Consider the following 16,018-nt stretch of genomic DNA (forward strand, 5'->3'; position numbering starts at 1 on the left):
TTTTCTATATTGCTGCACTCTGCAGTGTGGCAGAAGGCATCTGGGTGCCTGGGGTCTACTTTGTGATAAGAAAAGCAGTATTTGTAACTCCATCAGTGGAAGCTGCAGTACAGTGAGACACATTTTCCTTCATCCCACTGCCAATAGTAGTGATGCCTCTAAGCACAACACAGATAAGTGAGGAATCACCTTGTCCTGCTGGTGATGTACCCTGGGAAGGTGTGGGAGGCTCTTCATTGTGTGTTCAGTTCAAAGAATTAAATGATCAAGTAAGTTTGTATGTGTTTGCATAAATTGATTGGGCTCTTTTGTGAGGGCTGTTAATTTTCCAGATTTAACACCCTGGAGCTGTGCAGTAATCATTTTTGTATTTTCAACCTGCAGAGCAATTTTTTTAAAATAAACTGCATCACGCTTCTTTGCTTTCTGAAACTGTCTTCAAACCTCAGAGGTCAAGCAGTCCTTACAGTAATGGTAATCTGGTTTTTTCCCTGCTATTTTTTTAAAGAACCTTTTATCTAGGCCCCTTGTTTCTAAAAGCCCAATTTGAATCCCTGCAGTGGAGCTATTGTTTAATTGTATTCCTGGGATTTAATTCTTCCTAAGGGATCTTCTCTATGCTGCATGTCTGCAGGAGGCAGCAGCACTGTGTGAATTTGCACCTCTTTGGAGTGCCAGGGCTGGGGCAGCTCCTGTTCCCAAGGCATGAGATAAGGGGCAGCAAAATTGAACTGAAAAAGAAAAACAGGGAGGAGGAAAAGTATTTTTTAAACATAGTGCAAGTATATCACAGCTTGGATTCTGCTAATTCCTTGTATATTCTTAAAACACGTTCATCTTGACTTGAAAGCAAAATTATAAACTAACTGACAGTGGGCCCCACAGATTATATCCCAATTGTTTTTTCCCCTTTACCAATCCATGTGTGCAGTTCTTTGTAGCTTAGAAAACTAAGCTTGAGACTGAATTTGGCATTAATTATCCAGTTTAATGTGGCTGGCAAATGAGTGTAAATAAAGTCTTTTTTTTTAATACTCTGTTTTTAAAAATTTTTCATCCATATAATGAGTTGCAACAACAGTATTACTTTGAGATACTTAGGCACAAATTTCATCTTTAGCTTTTGTATTGATTTATTATAGCTAAAATCTTTGCATGCATGCTTATATTTATTACTGAGCTAGTTAGAAATATATTAAGTAGGTCTAGTGAAAAATATAGCTATTACATTTCAGCATTGGACTCTGTGTTTGCCCTTAGTTTCTCTCAATTAATTCTAGCTGTTTGGTCTGCAAAATGGTACTGAAAAGCAGCATCAAATCTTACTTGTGACAGATTGCCAGATTGTTTTTTTTTTTAACAAAGCCAGACTGAATATTAAAAATGTGTTGGAGAAAATGCATTTATATAATAAATTATACAGACCATATACATGGGGCAATGGCAATGCAATAAATTACGTTGTTTCTGTAAGTATTGGATAAGCTGCATTCAATTTAAATGTCTGGCTGCATCACTGTCATGCTGGTCAGGAATTCACTGGGGGCCTTTTTAACATTCCTGCACCCATAAGTCATGGAGTTAAAATCCTTCTTTGCCTTCAAATACTCAATTTCTCTGAGTTATGCAGGCTGACATCTGTGACTCGCTGCCTGCAGTTTAGCTGAGATCTCTGAGTCAGGTTTGTAGCCCTTAGAGCTGCCAGTTTTCACACTGCTGAGCACTGTGGATAATGTAGGTCTGGCTTTGTGAGGGATGTGGTCATCTTGTTTGTGTGCCAACATCCCCCGTGCCACACACTGATGCAAATTTGCTGGGGTGGTTTTTTTGTTGGATTTTTCTTTTATTTTTAGACCAAGGTAGCAGAGAATTGCCAAGCATTGTGTAAGCATAGCTAAGCAACATCACTGCTCCAAGGACATGATCCAGGTAGCTCTGCTTTTGCAGGGGACAAGCAGGACTGCTTCTTTCAGCATCATCTTGCACATGTCCCCAAATAAAGTGACCATGTACTGATGGCCTGGCTTTCCCCAGAAACAGAATAAACAGAAACATGCTCTTGAAGGATGTAAGTGGCTGTTTTGCCAACACCAGGCAAATGTAGTTAGTGTACTTAGGGCTTCTCCCACTGTGTGCTGTATCAGCTGCTAACTTGTAACACACTGTCCAGGTGGATTTGTCTGGTTACTTACTCAGGCCCCTCTGTTGCTGATTTTAGCTGGCATTTGGAAGGAGGAGGTGTTTTAGATACAGAGGAATGATCAGGCTGCAAATCTGTTCTTCTAATTTTAAAATTTATCTCAAGAAATATGTGGCGGGACCATGTCAGAAGGGACAAGTTTCTGGCCTCTGGATTAACCAGGGTGGTGCAATTTGAACTGCCTTGGAGCCAGACAGGCTGGGGACAGGAGTCTGCGTGGACTGGAGAAAGGCTTAAAGTTGTCTTGCTGTCTTCTTGCTGGTGGAACAACATCAGCTCTTTGTTTTCCTCCTTAAGTTGCCAATGCACATGCAAGAGAAGATACTGGACTCCCAGATGCCCAAAGACTGTTTGCCATCTGCTCTGGGTGCAGGGTAGCCAGCTCACTGGAGGTGTTCCCTGACTCACTTTCAGCCTGGAGCTGCCTTTAGGATGGAGATCTCTCTCAGCTCCTGGTACTTCTGTAAGTTTGCTGTCCTTTTCAATTTACTCCCTGTGGTGATTAAGGGAGTAAGGACTTGTAGCAGGATCCCATATATGGAAAGCTGACAGGTTTAAAAAAGGAATTGAAAATACAGTTGGAAGTGACCTGTGTTTCTCTCTAGAGCCAGGTAACACCACTTGAGCATAGATTGCATGCATTATAATGTTTATGAAACATCCCGAGGCCAAGAATATGACTTGGTTTTATTTCTTTAGGCATGAGCTATATTTAGTCAAATTAAGGAGGGAGGAGGAATTCACTCCAAGAAAATACATGAGCAAAGTTAGACAATGAAAATTTACTAGTCTACAGTGGAATGGTTCCCTCTGAGTTATTTCCCCAGTTCTCATTACAGAGCAGTTGGATAGTAAAGTTAGGAGAGATTGTGCTGCTGAATTATGACTGTTGCTGCATGAAGGAACCTTACCTGCTTTATGTGAGCTGTAAAAGAAAATTGATAATGGCATTTTAAAGGCTTCAAAATATGGGTGGCTTAACAGAGTGGTCTGGTATAACTGCTGCTTTTGCATAAGAGAATAGTACAAGAGCTGGTCTATGGCAGATTTAGAGACTTTTCATTTTTGTAGAGATAGAGAGAGACTTCTATAATAGACTTGCTGTTATAAAATATGAACTAAAATAGTAAGTTTGAATTTAAATGTTTTAATAATTTCCTTGTTGAGTTCTTATGAAATCAATACCTCCCTATAAAGCAGTTGGATTTCATGAAATCACCAATCCTCACCAGAAAGAAAGAAAAGTCAGTGTTTTTTGTTAAAACATAAAGTTGCAGGAAAAGAACCAGTTTCAAAATTGTGAGGATGAGTCACCTTGCTGTGCTAGGTTTAAGGCTTGTTAGTTAGTGCCTCCTCCAAGCAGGAAGGGTGCAAGAGTCCCAGAGAGTTTTGTGAGCAAGCCTGTGTATTTACAACACATCCCCTGCTCCCATGGTAACTGCTGAAGGATATGAATTTATCCTGGGGCAGATTGGGTACCTTAGCTCATCCTGTCATGGAGGGAACACAAAGCCACCTCAGGTTTACCACAACGCAGAAGTATTCAGCAGCAGTCAGCTTCTGTGCAGTAAATCAGAGCCTTAGTTTACTCCTGAGGATTTGCTGTTTTATCCATAGGCTAAAATAATTTGGATTTAACTTTTTAACATATTTTCTTTTAGTTCCTTTGCTTTTAATTTCTCCTGTTGATGGCTAGATAATTTCTGTACTTTGCCCGCTGTTATATGGATTTGACAATTACCTGGTCATGTCCTGGAACTTTTTCTGATGACTGTTGGTTTTGCTGTGGTCCCCTAAAGAGACGAGGCTTATCCAGTTGTGGTGTTCTCATCCCTGTCTTGTTTTGAAAACATGAGTGTGAAAGGTAGGAAGGGAGGATACCGGATACTCTCCCTGTTTCCAGCATGAGGCAATAGAAATTATTATCTAGCCCTTTATTTCTGTAATTTCTTAGTTTTTGTGGTTACAAGTTATGTAATCCAGGCTGTTCTCAGTGCTGCAATGGTCTCTGTACAAGAGTTGATCTTACATCCCACATGGGTGACAATGCAGCAAGTGGAAAGCTGGGTTTCAGGGTGTAATACCAAGTTTCTTGAACTCTCACAGGTTTTAATTTGGCTTCTTGTTATTTGCAGATTTTTTTTGGTGTGATTTAATTGAGTAGTCAGTGTGAATTTTGTGGTGTTCGTGTGTATGCAAGGGAAAGGGAGATTTTCTAAGTGTTCAGTGTTCACATGGCCATAAACAGGTGGGTTTCCAGCAGAGACATTTGCATTTGAAAACCTGCTCTAACCAGGCTGGGCTTTCCCAGGAGAAGCAGCACCAACAGTGAAACGCAGCGATCGATCAGCATAGAATTGTGTGAGCATTTGATGGGCAAAATGTTGTGGTATAAAGACAGGGCCCAAGAATAAGCTCTTTGTGGCTTTGTTTCATTCCTGAAAACTGTGACTGAGAGGCTTTTATCATTTTAAAAAAATTAATCAGCCACATTTTGTCTAACTTGGAAAATATCACAAGATATCCCTTGCAACATTATAAGTGCTGTTTCTTTAACCAGATTTTGATACTAAAAAAAGATCATTTTTCATTTTTCTGCTTATATTTCCTCATCTCTAAAAGTAAAGTAATATTTGAACCAGTCCTTTTGGTCCCAGAGCTGGAAGTGTGTAATTTAGTGTACATAACGATAAACCCTTTGAAGCAGCTTGCATTCACTATGTTTTCTTTCTTTCCTAATTTTAACTAAGGAAAACATTCCCTTACTGATCACAGCACTTCTGTTACATGCCTCATTTTTCAGGCTAAGTTCCTTATGGTAGTTGGAGTTTATTTTAATTCGTAATCAAATGAGCTGTCCAGGAAATTCATCTGAAAAAACATATATAACAAATGTTCAAACCCACACCAATGGGGACACCCAGTGGAGACACAATGAGTTGCCCAAAATTACAGCCAGGAGCAGGCCAGCAGCTCCTCATCAGGGAGAGGACTGCAAATATTTTTAACCACAGCAGTTCTGAGGGAGCTCTCATAAGTTTACCTGCCTGCTGCTGAGGGCTCTCTTGGAGCATCCTGCCTTTGCTGCCCTTGCACAAACCCATGCTTGCCATGGCAATGAATAAAGTCTGTTGGAGAAAAAAAAATCTGAAAGGATTTTTTTACTAAAAGTTGTCATTAAAGGAATTATTAATAATAAATTTGGTCCTGATGCACAATTATTGCAATGGGGTGTGCAAGCACCCAGTTCCTTGGTGGTGCTGTTTAATGTGACAGGGAATGAGTTGCAATTCCTGGCAATTCAAAAAGCTTTTCTCTTGCTGTTGCAGACACTGCCATGTTCATCTATTAGCCCTGTAGATATTTAAGGGCTGTGCCTGTTGTGATGTGTTTGGAAGGTCATGTGGGAAGGTTAGGTGAAGATCCAGGACCATGGGGAGGGCACCTCTCTGAATTGGATCCTGCTCCTGTAGCATAGGAAATGCTCCAGTCTCAACAGACAGCAACTCAAATAACCACTGTTTTCCAGTCTGCACTGGAATTCTTTGTCCTCTTCCAGTGGGCAAGGCCTCCTTTCCTGCTGAGTTCTAAGTGTGGCCTTGGGAGAGACCACAGCGAGGACAGCAGCCCAGACTGCCTTCATGGATGAGCTTGGTCAAGGAGAGGGGCACTGGGCCTGCCACTGACTTTGGAAGCAAGCAGACAGTACTCAGTTCATCCCTGGAGCACTACACCTATCTCAGAGGGCAGAATGTGGATCCAGGTTGTTTATTTGTATGTACAATAAAGCTCTGCTTGGACAAGCACAGCACCCAAGATAAAAGCAGTCGGCTAGGCAGCATTACCACACATGCTCCAGGAACTGCATGCAAATGGAGTGTGCTTTAATTGCTGTGAATGTGGTCATGGCTGGTTGTTTTACTTCTAGTTCACTCCGAAAGCAAGCATTAGCCTTTCCTGTGATGGGGCTGCATCAGACAGATGGGTTCTGGTGTGCCTTCTGGCATGCACTAGCTGTGGAACATGGGATTATCTGGGGTTTTGTCTTTCTAAGTAGGAGGGGAGGAAAAGAAAGGAATGCCTGCCTTGTTTTGATGCAGTCTGTTCTGACATAGAATGAAATTTATAGCCTATTGGTTTTCTCATTGTTTGGGAAAGAAGAAACATATTAATTCTAATTCTGCGCCAGAGCCGCCCAGACAACTAGGAGAGAGAGTGATTTTGACTTACACTATCTCAAGTTGGGCAGCAGAATTTTTATTAAATATAAATTATTTTATTAAATATAGCAGGGTAGTATTCGTGTTTAATTCAAATTTGAGAATATTTTCTCTGTGGCAAATTAAGAGTGTGAATTGCTGTGGCATTGGGCATCCAGTAGGGCCTGCTGACTTTCTGTGCCTTCTCAAAAAAGGAGACTAGTAGTAAATGAGAGACAGGCTAATTTTATTTGCTAGTATTTCCTGTTGGGCTTAATATCAAAATAGGACGGTGGTTTTGTCTACAGGACTCAAGAGTGGGCAATTTTGAAATCGGTGTTGAACTCAGATGACTCCATGAGACTCCATTCCTGTTTCAGGTGGTTCAGAGGCTCAGCAGAGCTGGCCAGGGGCAGTCACTGTGAATAGTGACCAGTGACTGTCCCAGCCTGGGCCAGAGGTCCCTGCCTGGCAGCAGTCAGGAGCAGCTGCCAACAGAAGGAATGTTCTAGCAGACTTCACAGACTAAACATTTCTTGTTTCCTGTCCTTGCAGAAAACACCTTTTGCAGCGGTGACCACGTGTCGTGGCACAGCCCTTTGGACAACAGTGAGTCTCGAATCCAGCACATGTTGCTGACAGAAGACCCCCAGATGCAGCCAGTGCAGACTCCTTTTGGGGTGGTCACTTTCCTGCAGGTATGGCCCAGCCACCACGGCTCCCACTGCCACCTCCTGGGCGTGCAGTGCAGCTAACATTGCTTTGAGCTATGTAACTCAGATATTTATTATCCTGTCTTCAGTTTCAAACATGAACATTGAAAAAAAAATGTTGAGAGAAACAGTTTTAAAAGCTAATGTAAAGATAAAATGAAAATTAATTCTATGGTAATATTGGTGAGTGATCCACTGGTTTGAATGCCAGGAAGAGAAGAGTTTGGAGCAGGACTTGGAGCTGTTTTAGCAGTACTTAATTGCAAAAATGTAGCTTGCACTACCGACACAAAGATTCTTTAGAGGCTGAGTTTTCCTGTATTGATCTACTGTTTAAGAAAGGTTCAGGTTTGCTTTGCAAAAGAAACACTAAAAAAATCCCTTGTGATTTAACTCTGCTGTTCAGCATGGAGAGCTTCTGTGGCCAAACAGGTTTGCTTGCTTTCCCAAAGTCCTTCTCAGCGATGCTTCTTAGATAGGGGCTGCTTTGGATATTTTTAAATTGCATATTGGGTTAATAGCCTTAGTGGAAGAATGGCATAGTTTATGCCAACTGCTGATTTCTTCATGCTCTGTGGAAAAGCTTCCATCCTGTGGGAAAATGCAAGTGTATTTTACAATTCAAGCTTCTAGTTGCTCCCATTTGTCTTTGGCTGTAGTTACAACATGTAAAAGGAAGTTCTGTTACCACAAACCTGCACAAGACAAGTGCTCTGCAAGGCTTTTCTGAGGTGCCCAAATGTCTGTGTTTTATCAACAAAAACAAGGTGGGTGTGAGATTAATAAGTGCAAGGTGAGTTGTGGGACCTGGAAGGAGAGACAGAGAGCCAAGCTAAGCAGGATAATCCCTGGCTGATTCTCCAGTTAGTACTATGTTAGTCCTCATCTCTTCTTTAGTGCCCAGCTGTCTTGAATCAAAGAACAGTCAGCTTGCTGCATCCTGAGGCCGTTGGCCTCTAATCTTCCACAACACATACAGCTGACTTGGTTTTCCCCTTTGTTTGATGCTTGTTGTTATGAATTTATTTTGACCCATGAGGATAAATGATTACAAAAAGCAAAGAATGAACACAAAATAATTTCCTGTTTAGAGTCTTGCTGTTTGTATGTAATTAGTGAGTGAAGGCCCAGGGAGGGGTGTCCTGAGGCAGGGGTGATTCAGGCTGTTGATGGAGGAAGCCTGGAAGATGGGTGGGGATGAAGTGCACCTCCAAGGGCTGGGTCCTGACAAAGTGAACTGTGCAAGGGGCAGGAGAGGTGGGGGTGTGCAGAGCTGGGTGCCTGCTGACATGAGAGTTTTCCACTTAGATCTCTATCAGTGCAGTTATGTGCCTACAGCAGAAGGCACATCCTTCTCTCTGCTTGCTGCTCTTCAGAGCTTAGTTTCTAGTTTTCCTCTTTTCTGATAAAACATCAGTTGAACAGATTTTGTCAAAAAATTCTGTGTTGTTGGAAAAGACTTAAGAGTATTGAGGAAGAAAACAGAAGGCCATGGCAAAAAATATTTTTCATCTCAGGGTGAAACATTGTGCTCAAAGGAACAAACCAGTGGTTGATACAGCAGGAAGAAATTGCCTTCTGCTATCAGCTGAAGGGTGTTTCACCCCTTCATTTGAAGCAGCTGATCTCAGCTGCTGTTAGAGAGACATCTGGTATTGCTCAGTGTGGCAGCTCCTATCCTGCAAAGCAAACACATCCTGCATTATACAGGAAGGCAGAAGTGTGCAGTTGCCTGCAGTGACAAGTGGATTATGTGGTGTGTAAGCAGCTTTACTTTATGGTGCTGGGTAAGATGTAACCAGTCAGCAAACTGAGTTGGTCAAGGATTTTATGAGCACCAAAGCAATCCCATGTGGCAGCAATTCCCTTGCCTGGTTGAGATTGCTTGTGCAGTATTGCATTTGCCCCTAGCAATCAGATGACAGAGCAGTGTTTGTATGTGCTCACCCCTAACCTGTCTTGCTCTGTCCTGTCTGTGTGGACTTGATTGAAAAGTCAAGCAGACTAGTGTATAAACCCTGATTTGTCACCAGACCCTCTTCGTTGTTAAATTCACACACTCTGTACAAGATTAAATGTTACATGACCAGGGCGCTTCACATGGTAAATGTAGAGAGAGAGAGAGAACAAGGTCTTGTGGGATCCCACTGTTGTCTCAGGCTCCATTTGTCCTGGCATATCTGGTTAGATTAAAGAAATGGTGCTTCTCTAAATGTTCACTGTTTGATCCAGTACCACGTGGCACATTTTCTCCACAGTTCTTTCATGGTTCCCACCCAGTTTAGTATGTCTGTTGTTATTTATTACAGATTGTTGGGGTTTGCACTGAGGAACTGCATGCAGCTCAGCAGTGGAATGGTCAAGGGATTCTGGAACTGCTTCGGACTGTCCCAGTGTAAGTGGTCCCATAGCCCATACAGGGGAGCATTTCTATAGAGAACAATTCAGTTGTTTATTTTTATTAACAATCTTTAACTTGCTGATGGAACTTATTTAATCTATGCTGTAGCAAGAGATGGGAATTCACTGCAAATCTGTTCTCACGCACAGACACTTAGATGGCAAATTAATGCATGTGGAAGTCCACATGTTCAGGGTGAAAGAGAATGAGGTCTTGAAAGCTTAATTTCCTTCTTCTTATGCCTGCAGGGTTTTCTCATTGGTTCTTCCTGGGATAACTGTTACTGGTGACCTTGCTGTTTAGTTCAAAGAAAGGAAGGAGAGGGTCTGGCTTACAAAACTGTCTGGAAGTACTGTCTAAAAGTGAGAAAGTCACTCTCAAACTTGGCCCACTCTTGGTGGGCCAGTTTGCAGCAGGAGGAGCATTCATGAAAGTGAAGTTAATTGTTTTGCCATGGGAGAAATAACAAAGATGATGTTGGGTTGAGGAAGAGATGGGTTTTAAATGGTAAATTATATGTTGATGCTTTGCTGCCGGAGTGCAGCTAAATCTTTTTGGCTTGCAGGTACTTTGCTTAAACATTTTTAAATTCATTGGAAGTTATTGCCATGTGATTGTAACTCAAAAAGCCTTACTTTTTAAAGCAAAATAGTTCTGAATATTTGTTTCTGGGCACAATAGTACACTCTCTAGTGTCACAATAGCTTTGAATTGATTGATTATTTGGAGGAGCTGGACTTTTTTAACTTGAACTTTTCCCTTTTAGGCACAAGTGCAGATACTTCATGCAAATGCCCTAGAGTAGAGTGAATTTGTTCAATTTGTTCAGCTGCAAGCTTTGTTTCTGGGTCCCTGAGACAATAAACACTGCCTGCAGCTCCCTTAGCTTCTCTTAAGTCAATACAGATACAGCACCTCTCTCCTCAGTCTGTTCTCATGTTGGTTTTTGGCTTTTGTGCTGTGGTATAAGCACCTTTCCAAGGTAAAAAACGAGACCCAAATGTTCATTGTTTGAAGACAAAGCTGCAAGCTACTAAGCCATTGATGTGGAATTGGGGTAAAAGTCTCTTGCACCCCAGTGAGGAACTGTGGCAGGTCACACCCCTGCAGTTAATAATTCACAACTTCCAAAGTGATGTGAAAAAGCAAGTGGCTATCCATGCATCTGAAAACCTGTGAAATATTAACTTTTTTTGCTCCCACTCTTAAATGTTTTAGGAGACTAACACAAACTAGGCCAGAGGAGGGGGCTTTTGACTGCAGTAACAATGTATCTCATGAAAAAAATGAATTTTTTTATGGCAGTTCCAAAAGACTTCAGTTTTTACTTCAAATGAAAAGCACTATCTAAGGCTGACTTCTGCAGTCTGGCTGCACTATGACCCAAAGTGAAGTCTCTGAGTATTTAGTCTTCACAGTAATCTGTTTCCTATCACCTTTGTTGGGAAACACCTTGAGCCTTCCAACTTTTATTGCTAATGATAACAAAGATTTCCCTGAGCCATCTGAGTACTTAGCCATGAAGTACCAACTGAGTAAAATGTCTGTTGTGACAGTATTTATCAGAGCAATAAGCTCTTTGTGGTACTGAACATGACTGCCAATCTTGGCAAAAAGTGCAGTCCCACTGGGGCCCTGCTCTATTCTTAGATATGTAATAGAGGAATAAATCTTGACTCCATGCCTTGCCCATCTTTCTTTGACTCAGGCTACACTGGACTTCTCAGTCCCAGTTCGTTTCCTGTAAGATTAAAACTCCTCTCAGTCTTGTGTGAGCAAGGGGGCCTGCACAGGGGATAACAGCCTGTGTCAGTCCTGACTGCTGTGCACGTCTGGGTGCTGCCAGACACTGAGCAGATTAACTGCTAGGTCATGGAGGGCTTTTATTATTTATTTATTTGGAAAATGTAAAGGGCAAATGCATGCTGTGGGATGTATACACCACATAGAGGGGTTTCTAGGCTTATTTTAAACCCTTATCTTGTGCTTCCTTGCAGTACAGGTCCACTCTGAGGACCCTGCTGGAAAGTTCTAATTAAAGGGCTTGTTTGGTTCATTACCTGTCTTTCTTTGTAGAGCTGGAGGCCCCTGGCTGATAACAGACATGCGAAGAGGAGAGACCATATTCGAGATTGACCCACATCTGCAAGTATGTCTTTAGTTTATAAAATGTCATGTCTCTCGTAGGAGCCAACTGTTATACAACAGTTCTAATATTTTCTGTAAAGGTGCTTGGATCTTCTCAATGTTTTGTAATAATCCTGGAAAAGTCTTAGAAACTCTTTGCCCTCTTAGAGGTAGTTCAAGAGGGATTGTCCAGTCCCACATGAATGGCAACTCTAGGAAGAAAGATAGAGAAGAGAGACTAGGAAAATGGAATCTCCAATTTGAGACAAATTGGAGATATTGGATTGGATATTTTAGAAAGGAGGAAGAAAGAAGATGAGGGACAGAATAATACAAGATTTAGGAATGGTACACCAGGAAATTCCTCCTTCCTTTTATGTGCAAGTGTAAGGAGATATAACATGTAGAAATCTCAAAACCAAGTATTTTTTCACAGCAAATGTGATAGTGTAGCTCATTCCTGTAGGATATCACTTGAGGCCAAGTAGTTAGTGTGGACTGAGAAATTATGGGAACCCAAAAGTACCACATGCAGCTATTAATAATCCGTGCAGGAAGAGCTATTAAACCTTCCTCTTCAGAGTTCAATTTAATTTCTGAAATTTAAAGATAAGAATAGGACCTCTATGGAGAGGTTACTGTACTGTGGACTTCTCCTGATCCATGCATTTGGGAGACAGTTCTGCAATCCCTTCAGCAGAGCTGGAATACATGGTAGTGGAATGCATGTGTCCCCAGCAAATCCAGTGTGGTGCTGGCCATGTTTCAGTGAATCACTTAGTATTTGCCTTTAACAGAGAACTTGTGGCTCAGCCTGGTAGGGCACGTGCAAATGTGCATGTTTTGTACAAGCAGTTGCTTATGGTCTGCATGTCTGTATCTGATTATTCTTAGTTGCATCACAGCATCTTTTACTTTGAAAGCTTAAGAACAAAACCAAATTCTACTTTTACTGGTTTTAAGGATTTGTTCATCTAGAATAACCCCAGTCTGAGAAACACAAAAAAATGTTCCACAAATGTTCCACAGTGTGGGAGCTAATACAACTGAAAGTCCCATAAGTTTTTAGACTTTCCAGAACCTTGCCCTCTCGCCTCCTGGAGGTGTTTCTGTTGTCTGCACACTGGTGATTCCTAATGATAACAAGGTTTTCTACAATTTACTGTAAATGAAAAATAGCTCAGCTTACTGGAATCTGAGTCAGCCAAGGCAAGTTAAGGCAAATAAAAGAGTACCTCTGCCTCACCAATGTGTCCTGCTGCTGAAAGCTGCTACGTCTGTGGTCCTTCCGGACTTCCTCGCATGGAGCACATTCCTGTTTCTGTTCTCTCTTGCCCTTGCAGAAGTGCAGATGGGCAGGTGTGTGTGTGCACACCTCCCTCCTGCTCTGCTGCTGCAGCCCCAGGGATTCATAGAACAAAAAATCTGCCCCCAAGTCCCACAAAGAGCCTCTGCTGAGTGCAGGGAGCAAGGCTGTGCCAGACTGCCTTCAGCCCTGTCATATGCCTTCTGCTCTAATTAGTGGGGAAAGGATAAAGTGTCATTTTCTTGCTGTTGGTGGAGGGTGTGTGAGACCAGAAAGGCAGCAGTGGAAGAGAGGTGGAGGGGTGGGAGGGAACAGGCAGAGAAACTGGACAACTTTCTTGGGAGCCAGCAAGCGTGTTGTCTGCCTGGGAAGCAGGCAGAGCTTGTTTGGAGGCTGCATTGTGTCTTGTGGGAATTGGTTGAGGCCTAAACTCAGCCCTGGCAGCAGCAGCTGTACTTTCTGTTCGGAGCTGCTGAGAATGGATCCCAACTAAGATGTCATCCCAGGATGTCGGCAATTAACACTGTGGCAACGCTGGCTGTTTTCTGTTCAGCCAGGCTTCCCTGTAGGCCATTCAGATTTCCCTGGCAGCACTGTCAAACAATTCCTGTCGGTCCCCAGCTCTGTGCCTATTCTCAGTGCTTTGCTTCTGTTTAGCAGATATCTCAGAAGAGAATAAAGCTGATTTGAATTTCCTGAGTTGTGGTTGCCGCTCTGCAGGTCACACTGCAGTGCTCTGGCTCGTTTAAAAAGGGATCAATGACTTAGAGCCTCAGAGCATCCCTCCCACATGCTGAGAGGAAAATGGGACAGAAATATCTTTTCTTTGAGGAAGGAAAGAGCTGAACCTCCTTTGCCCTGGGCTCCTCCAGCCTCCTGTTCATGCTGCCCTTTCAAGGAAGGAAGAACAGCTCCTCAGTCCAGGCAAATCTTTGCTGGCTAAAGGTGGGGTAGAACTGTGAATTGCCAGAGCTATGAGTCTACACTGATTGGGGTTTTTTTTTACTTTTCCCCTTTTAACATCAATACTTGCAAACATTATGAAACAGGCATGCAAATTAGGCTGCCTTAAGCCAGCTCGTTTCCATCAGCTCCCCTTGATCTCCAAGGGATGCCAACAGAGCAGCACTTCTTCCCCTGAGGAAGTGCTCTGTGAGCCAGCTGAGCTGCAGATGAGAGTCCTTCCCCCTCCCCGAGGCTCTGCACTGTGTCCACAGGGTCTGCCTGGGAGTGGGGCCCTGGCTGCAGGGATGGGGGAGCAGATCCCACCAGAGCCTCACAGCCCTCTGGCTCCTTCTTCTCCGTGCTCAAGAGCAGGTTTAGTGGCTCTCTCATGCTTCCCCAATGACTGGGATAAAAAATAACTTCGCTGACAAGCTACACCTCCCCAAGCCAGCTCATTTGGGTCCTCACAGAGCAGCATGGAGGGTTCCCAAAGGAGCCACGTGCTAAATCTCAGAGCATTGTCTGCATATGTAGGAACGGATGTACTTTTATTTCTTTCCCCACAACTTCTATTTCTGGGTGACACAACTAATTTTATGTTTAGGATAAAACAAAAGAAAATCACAGCAGATTTATTATTTCTCAGATTTTCCTATTACGTTTTCAAGAAGCCAGTTTCCCCTGACGCTGGAGGAAGATCCTAACAAGGGGAGAAAAACAGAAGAAAGGCAGTCTCTTGAATGCTTAAGTCTAAGTCAAGACTGCTCTGGTCCTGCAGTCAGCCACAGGCTCCTACCTCAATTTTGGGCCAAAGAGCGGGTTTTGGGAGGTGATCCAGATGAAAAAAAAAAAAAAGAGTTGGCTCAAGGGAAGGGATAGGAGCACATGGAGGAGGGTGGGACTGCAGTCATTGCAAATTACATCAACTTAAACCGCTGTGCAACCACACCCTGAATGCTTGTGTTTATCTTTGAGCTGCTCAAATCCTCTCTTGAATGGTCACAAGAACAAGCAATGCTCTTCCCAGGGTGCAGCATGCACAGCTGGGCAAGGGGAGGGATGTATATGGGTTTAGGGTTTAGTCTGGAAACTGTTTCTTGGGGACAGATTTTGCAAAGAGCAAAATGTTCACACAATCTCATCTTCAGTGGCAATGTCAAACCAGAGGGTACTTACATGGGGTGGAGAGATCCTCTCCCACTGTGTGTGACACCACTCTGCTCTCTCCTCAAATCTTTGACGTTTCTTGGGACTGCCTGCGTTTCGAGGTGACACAGATGTATGCAGAGAGATGCAGATCTTGCTAGTGCCACTGAGCAGCACCAGAGGCAACACCCCTTCAGAAAAGGTGGAAGCGAGCCTGGCTGGTTCGGTGCCAGGGAAGAGGTGCCAGGCCTTCCTCGGTGTAGCACAGCCCCGAGTTTGTTCGGCTCAACATTACCCCCTTGTGGGTCACAGGTGGAAATTCAGACTGATGCCCATGTCCAAGAAGGTGGAACTTCCTGAAGAAGTTTTGGCTGTAGCTTAGGGCAGTCTTGCTGGCAACAGATGCACATGTCCTTAAGAAAATGCCTGGTGCCTGAGAGCATCCAGCTGCTTATAATTGGTGTGTAACACCTTCTGAGACCCAAACACTGGTTACGTGCTTGGAAAGTCCAGCTTGCAAGGGAGGGAGTTTGTTTATTTGCCAATAGAGAAAGCTATGCAAAAGCTTTGACATTGGGAACAGACCTGCGTTTCCTTGCACGTCCAAACTTGCATGTTTGTCCTTTATGAGGACACCCCAGCACACTGGAAAGCAGGGATTCTCTGGGCAGTTGCAAATGATGAACCCATGTGGATGAGTCTCTCCATGAGCTGTTTTCATTGTGGGATACTTTGGTAAGGTTGGAAAGAGAACTTTAGTTATTCAGGGGTTTGTTATCATTGACATATAGGAGATCGACTGACAAGCTGTGCTTCATGTCTTAAATATTTCAAGTTGGTGTAAATCAGTGCTAACAGTGAAAGAAGCAATCCTGAACACCCCAGGCCATTGGTTTCCACCTTTCTCTCTCCCTGCTTTGTGCCTGTCAGGGGCACATAGTGAAGCAGGGGGGACAGGGTGAGATTTCAGACCAACTTGCT

At 43.1% G+C, this 16,018-nt stretch overlaps 1 protein-coding gene across 2 annotated transcripts in view; it reads left to right on the forward strand.

Annotated features, from left to right (window-relative positions):
• SUFU (SUFU negative regulator of hedgehog signaling) overlaps window positions 1-16,018 on the forward strand; it is an 87,924-nt gene that overhangs the window by 34,971 nt on the left and 36,935 nt on the right. For both annotated transcript variants that reach the window (XM_036385581.2, XM_036385582.2), the window contains exons 4-6: window positions 6,955-7,097; window positions 9,422-9,507; window positions 11,590-11,662. In XM_036385581.2, coding sequence (XP_036241474.1) covers window positions 6,955-7,097; window positions 9,422-9,507; window positions 11,590-11,662 — 302 coding nt within the window. The remainder of the gene's footprint in view (window positions 1-6,954; window positions 7,098-9,421; window positions 9,508-11,589; window positions 11,663-16,018) is intronic.

Source organism: Molothrus ater, chromosome 8, assembly GCF_012460135.2.
Source record: "Molothrus ater isolate BHLD 08-10-18 breed brown headed cowbird chromosome 8, BPBGC_Mater_1.1, whole genome shotgun sequence".
Taxonomy (NCBI): domain Eukaryota; kingdom Metazoa; phylum Chordata; class Aves; order Passeriformes; family Icteridae; genus Molothrus; species Molothrus ater.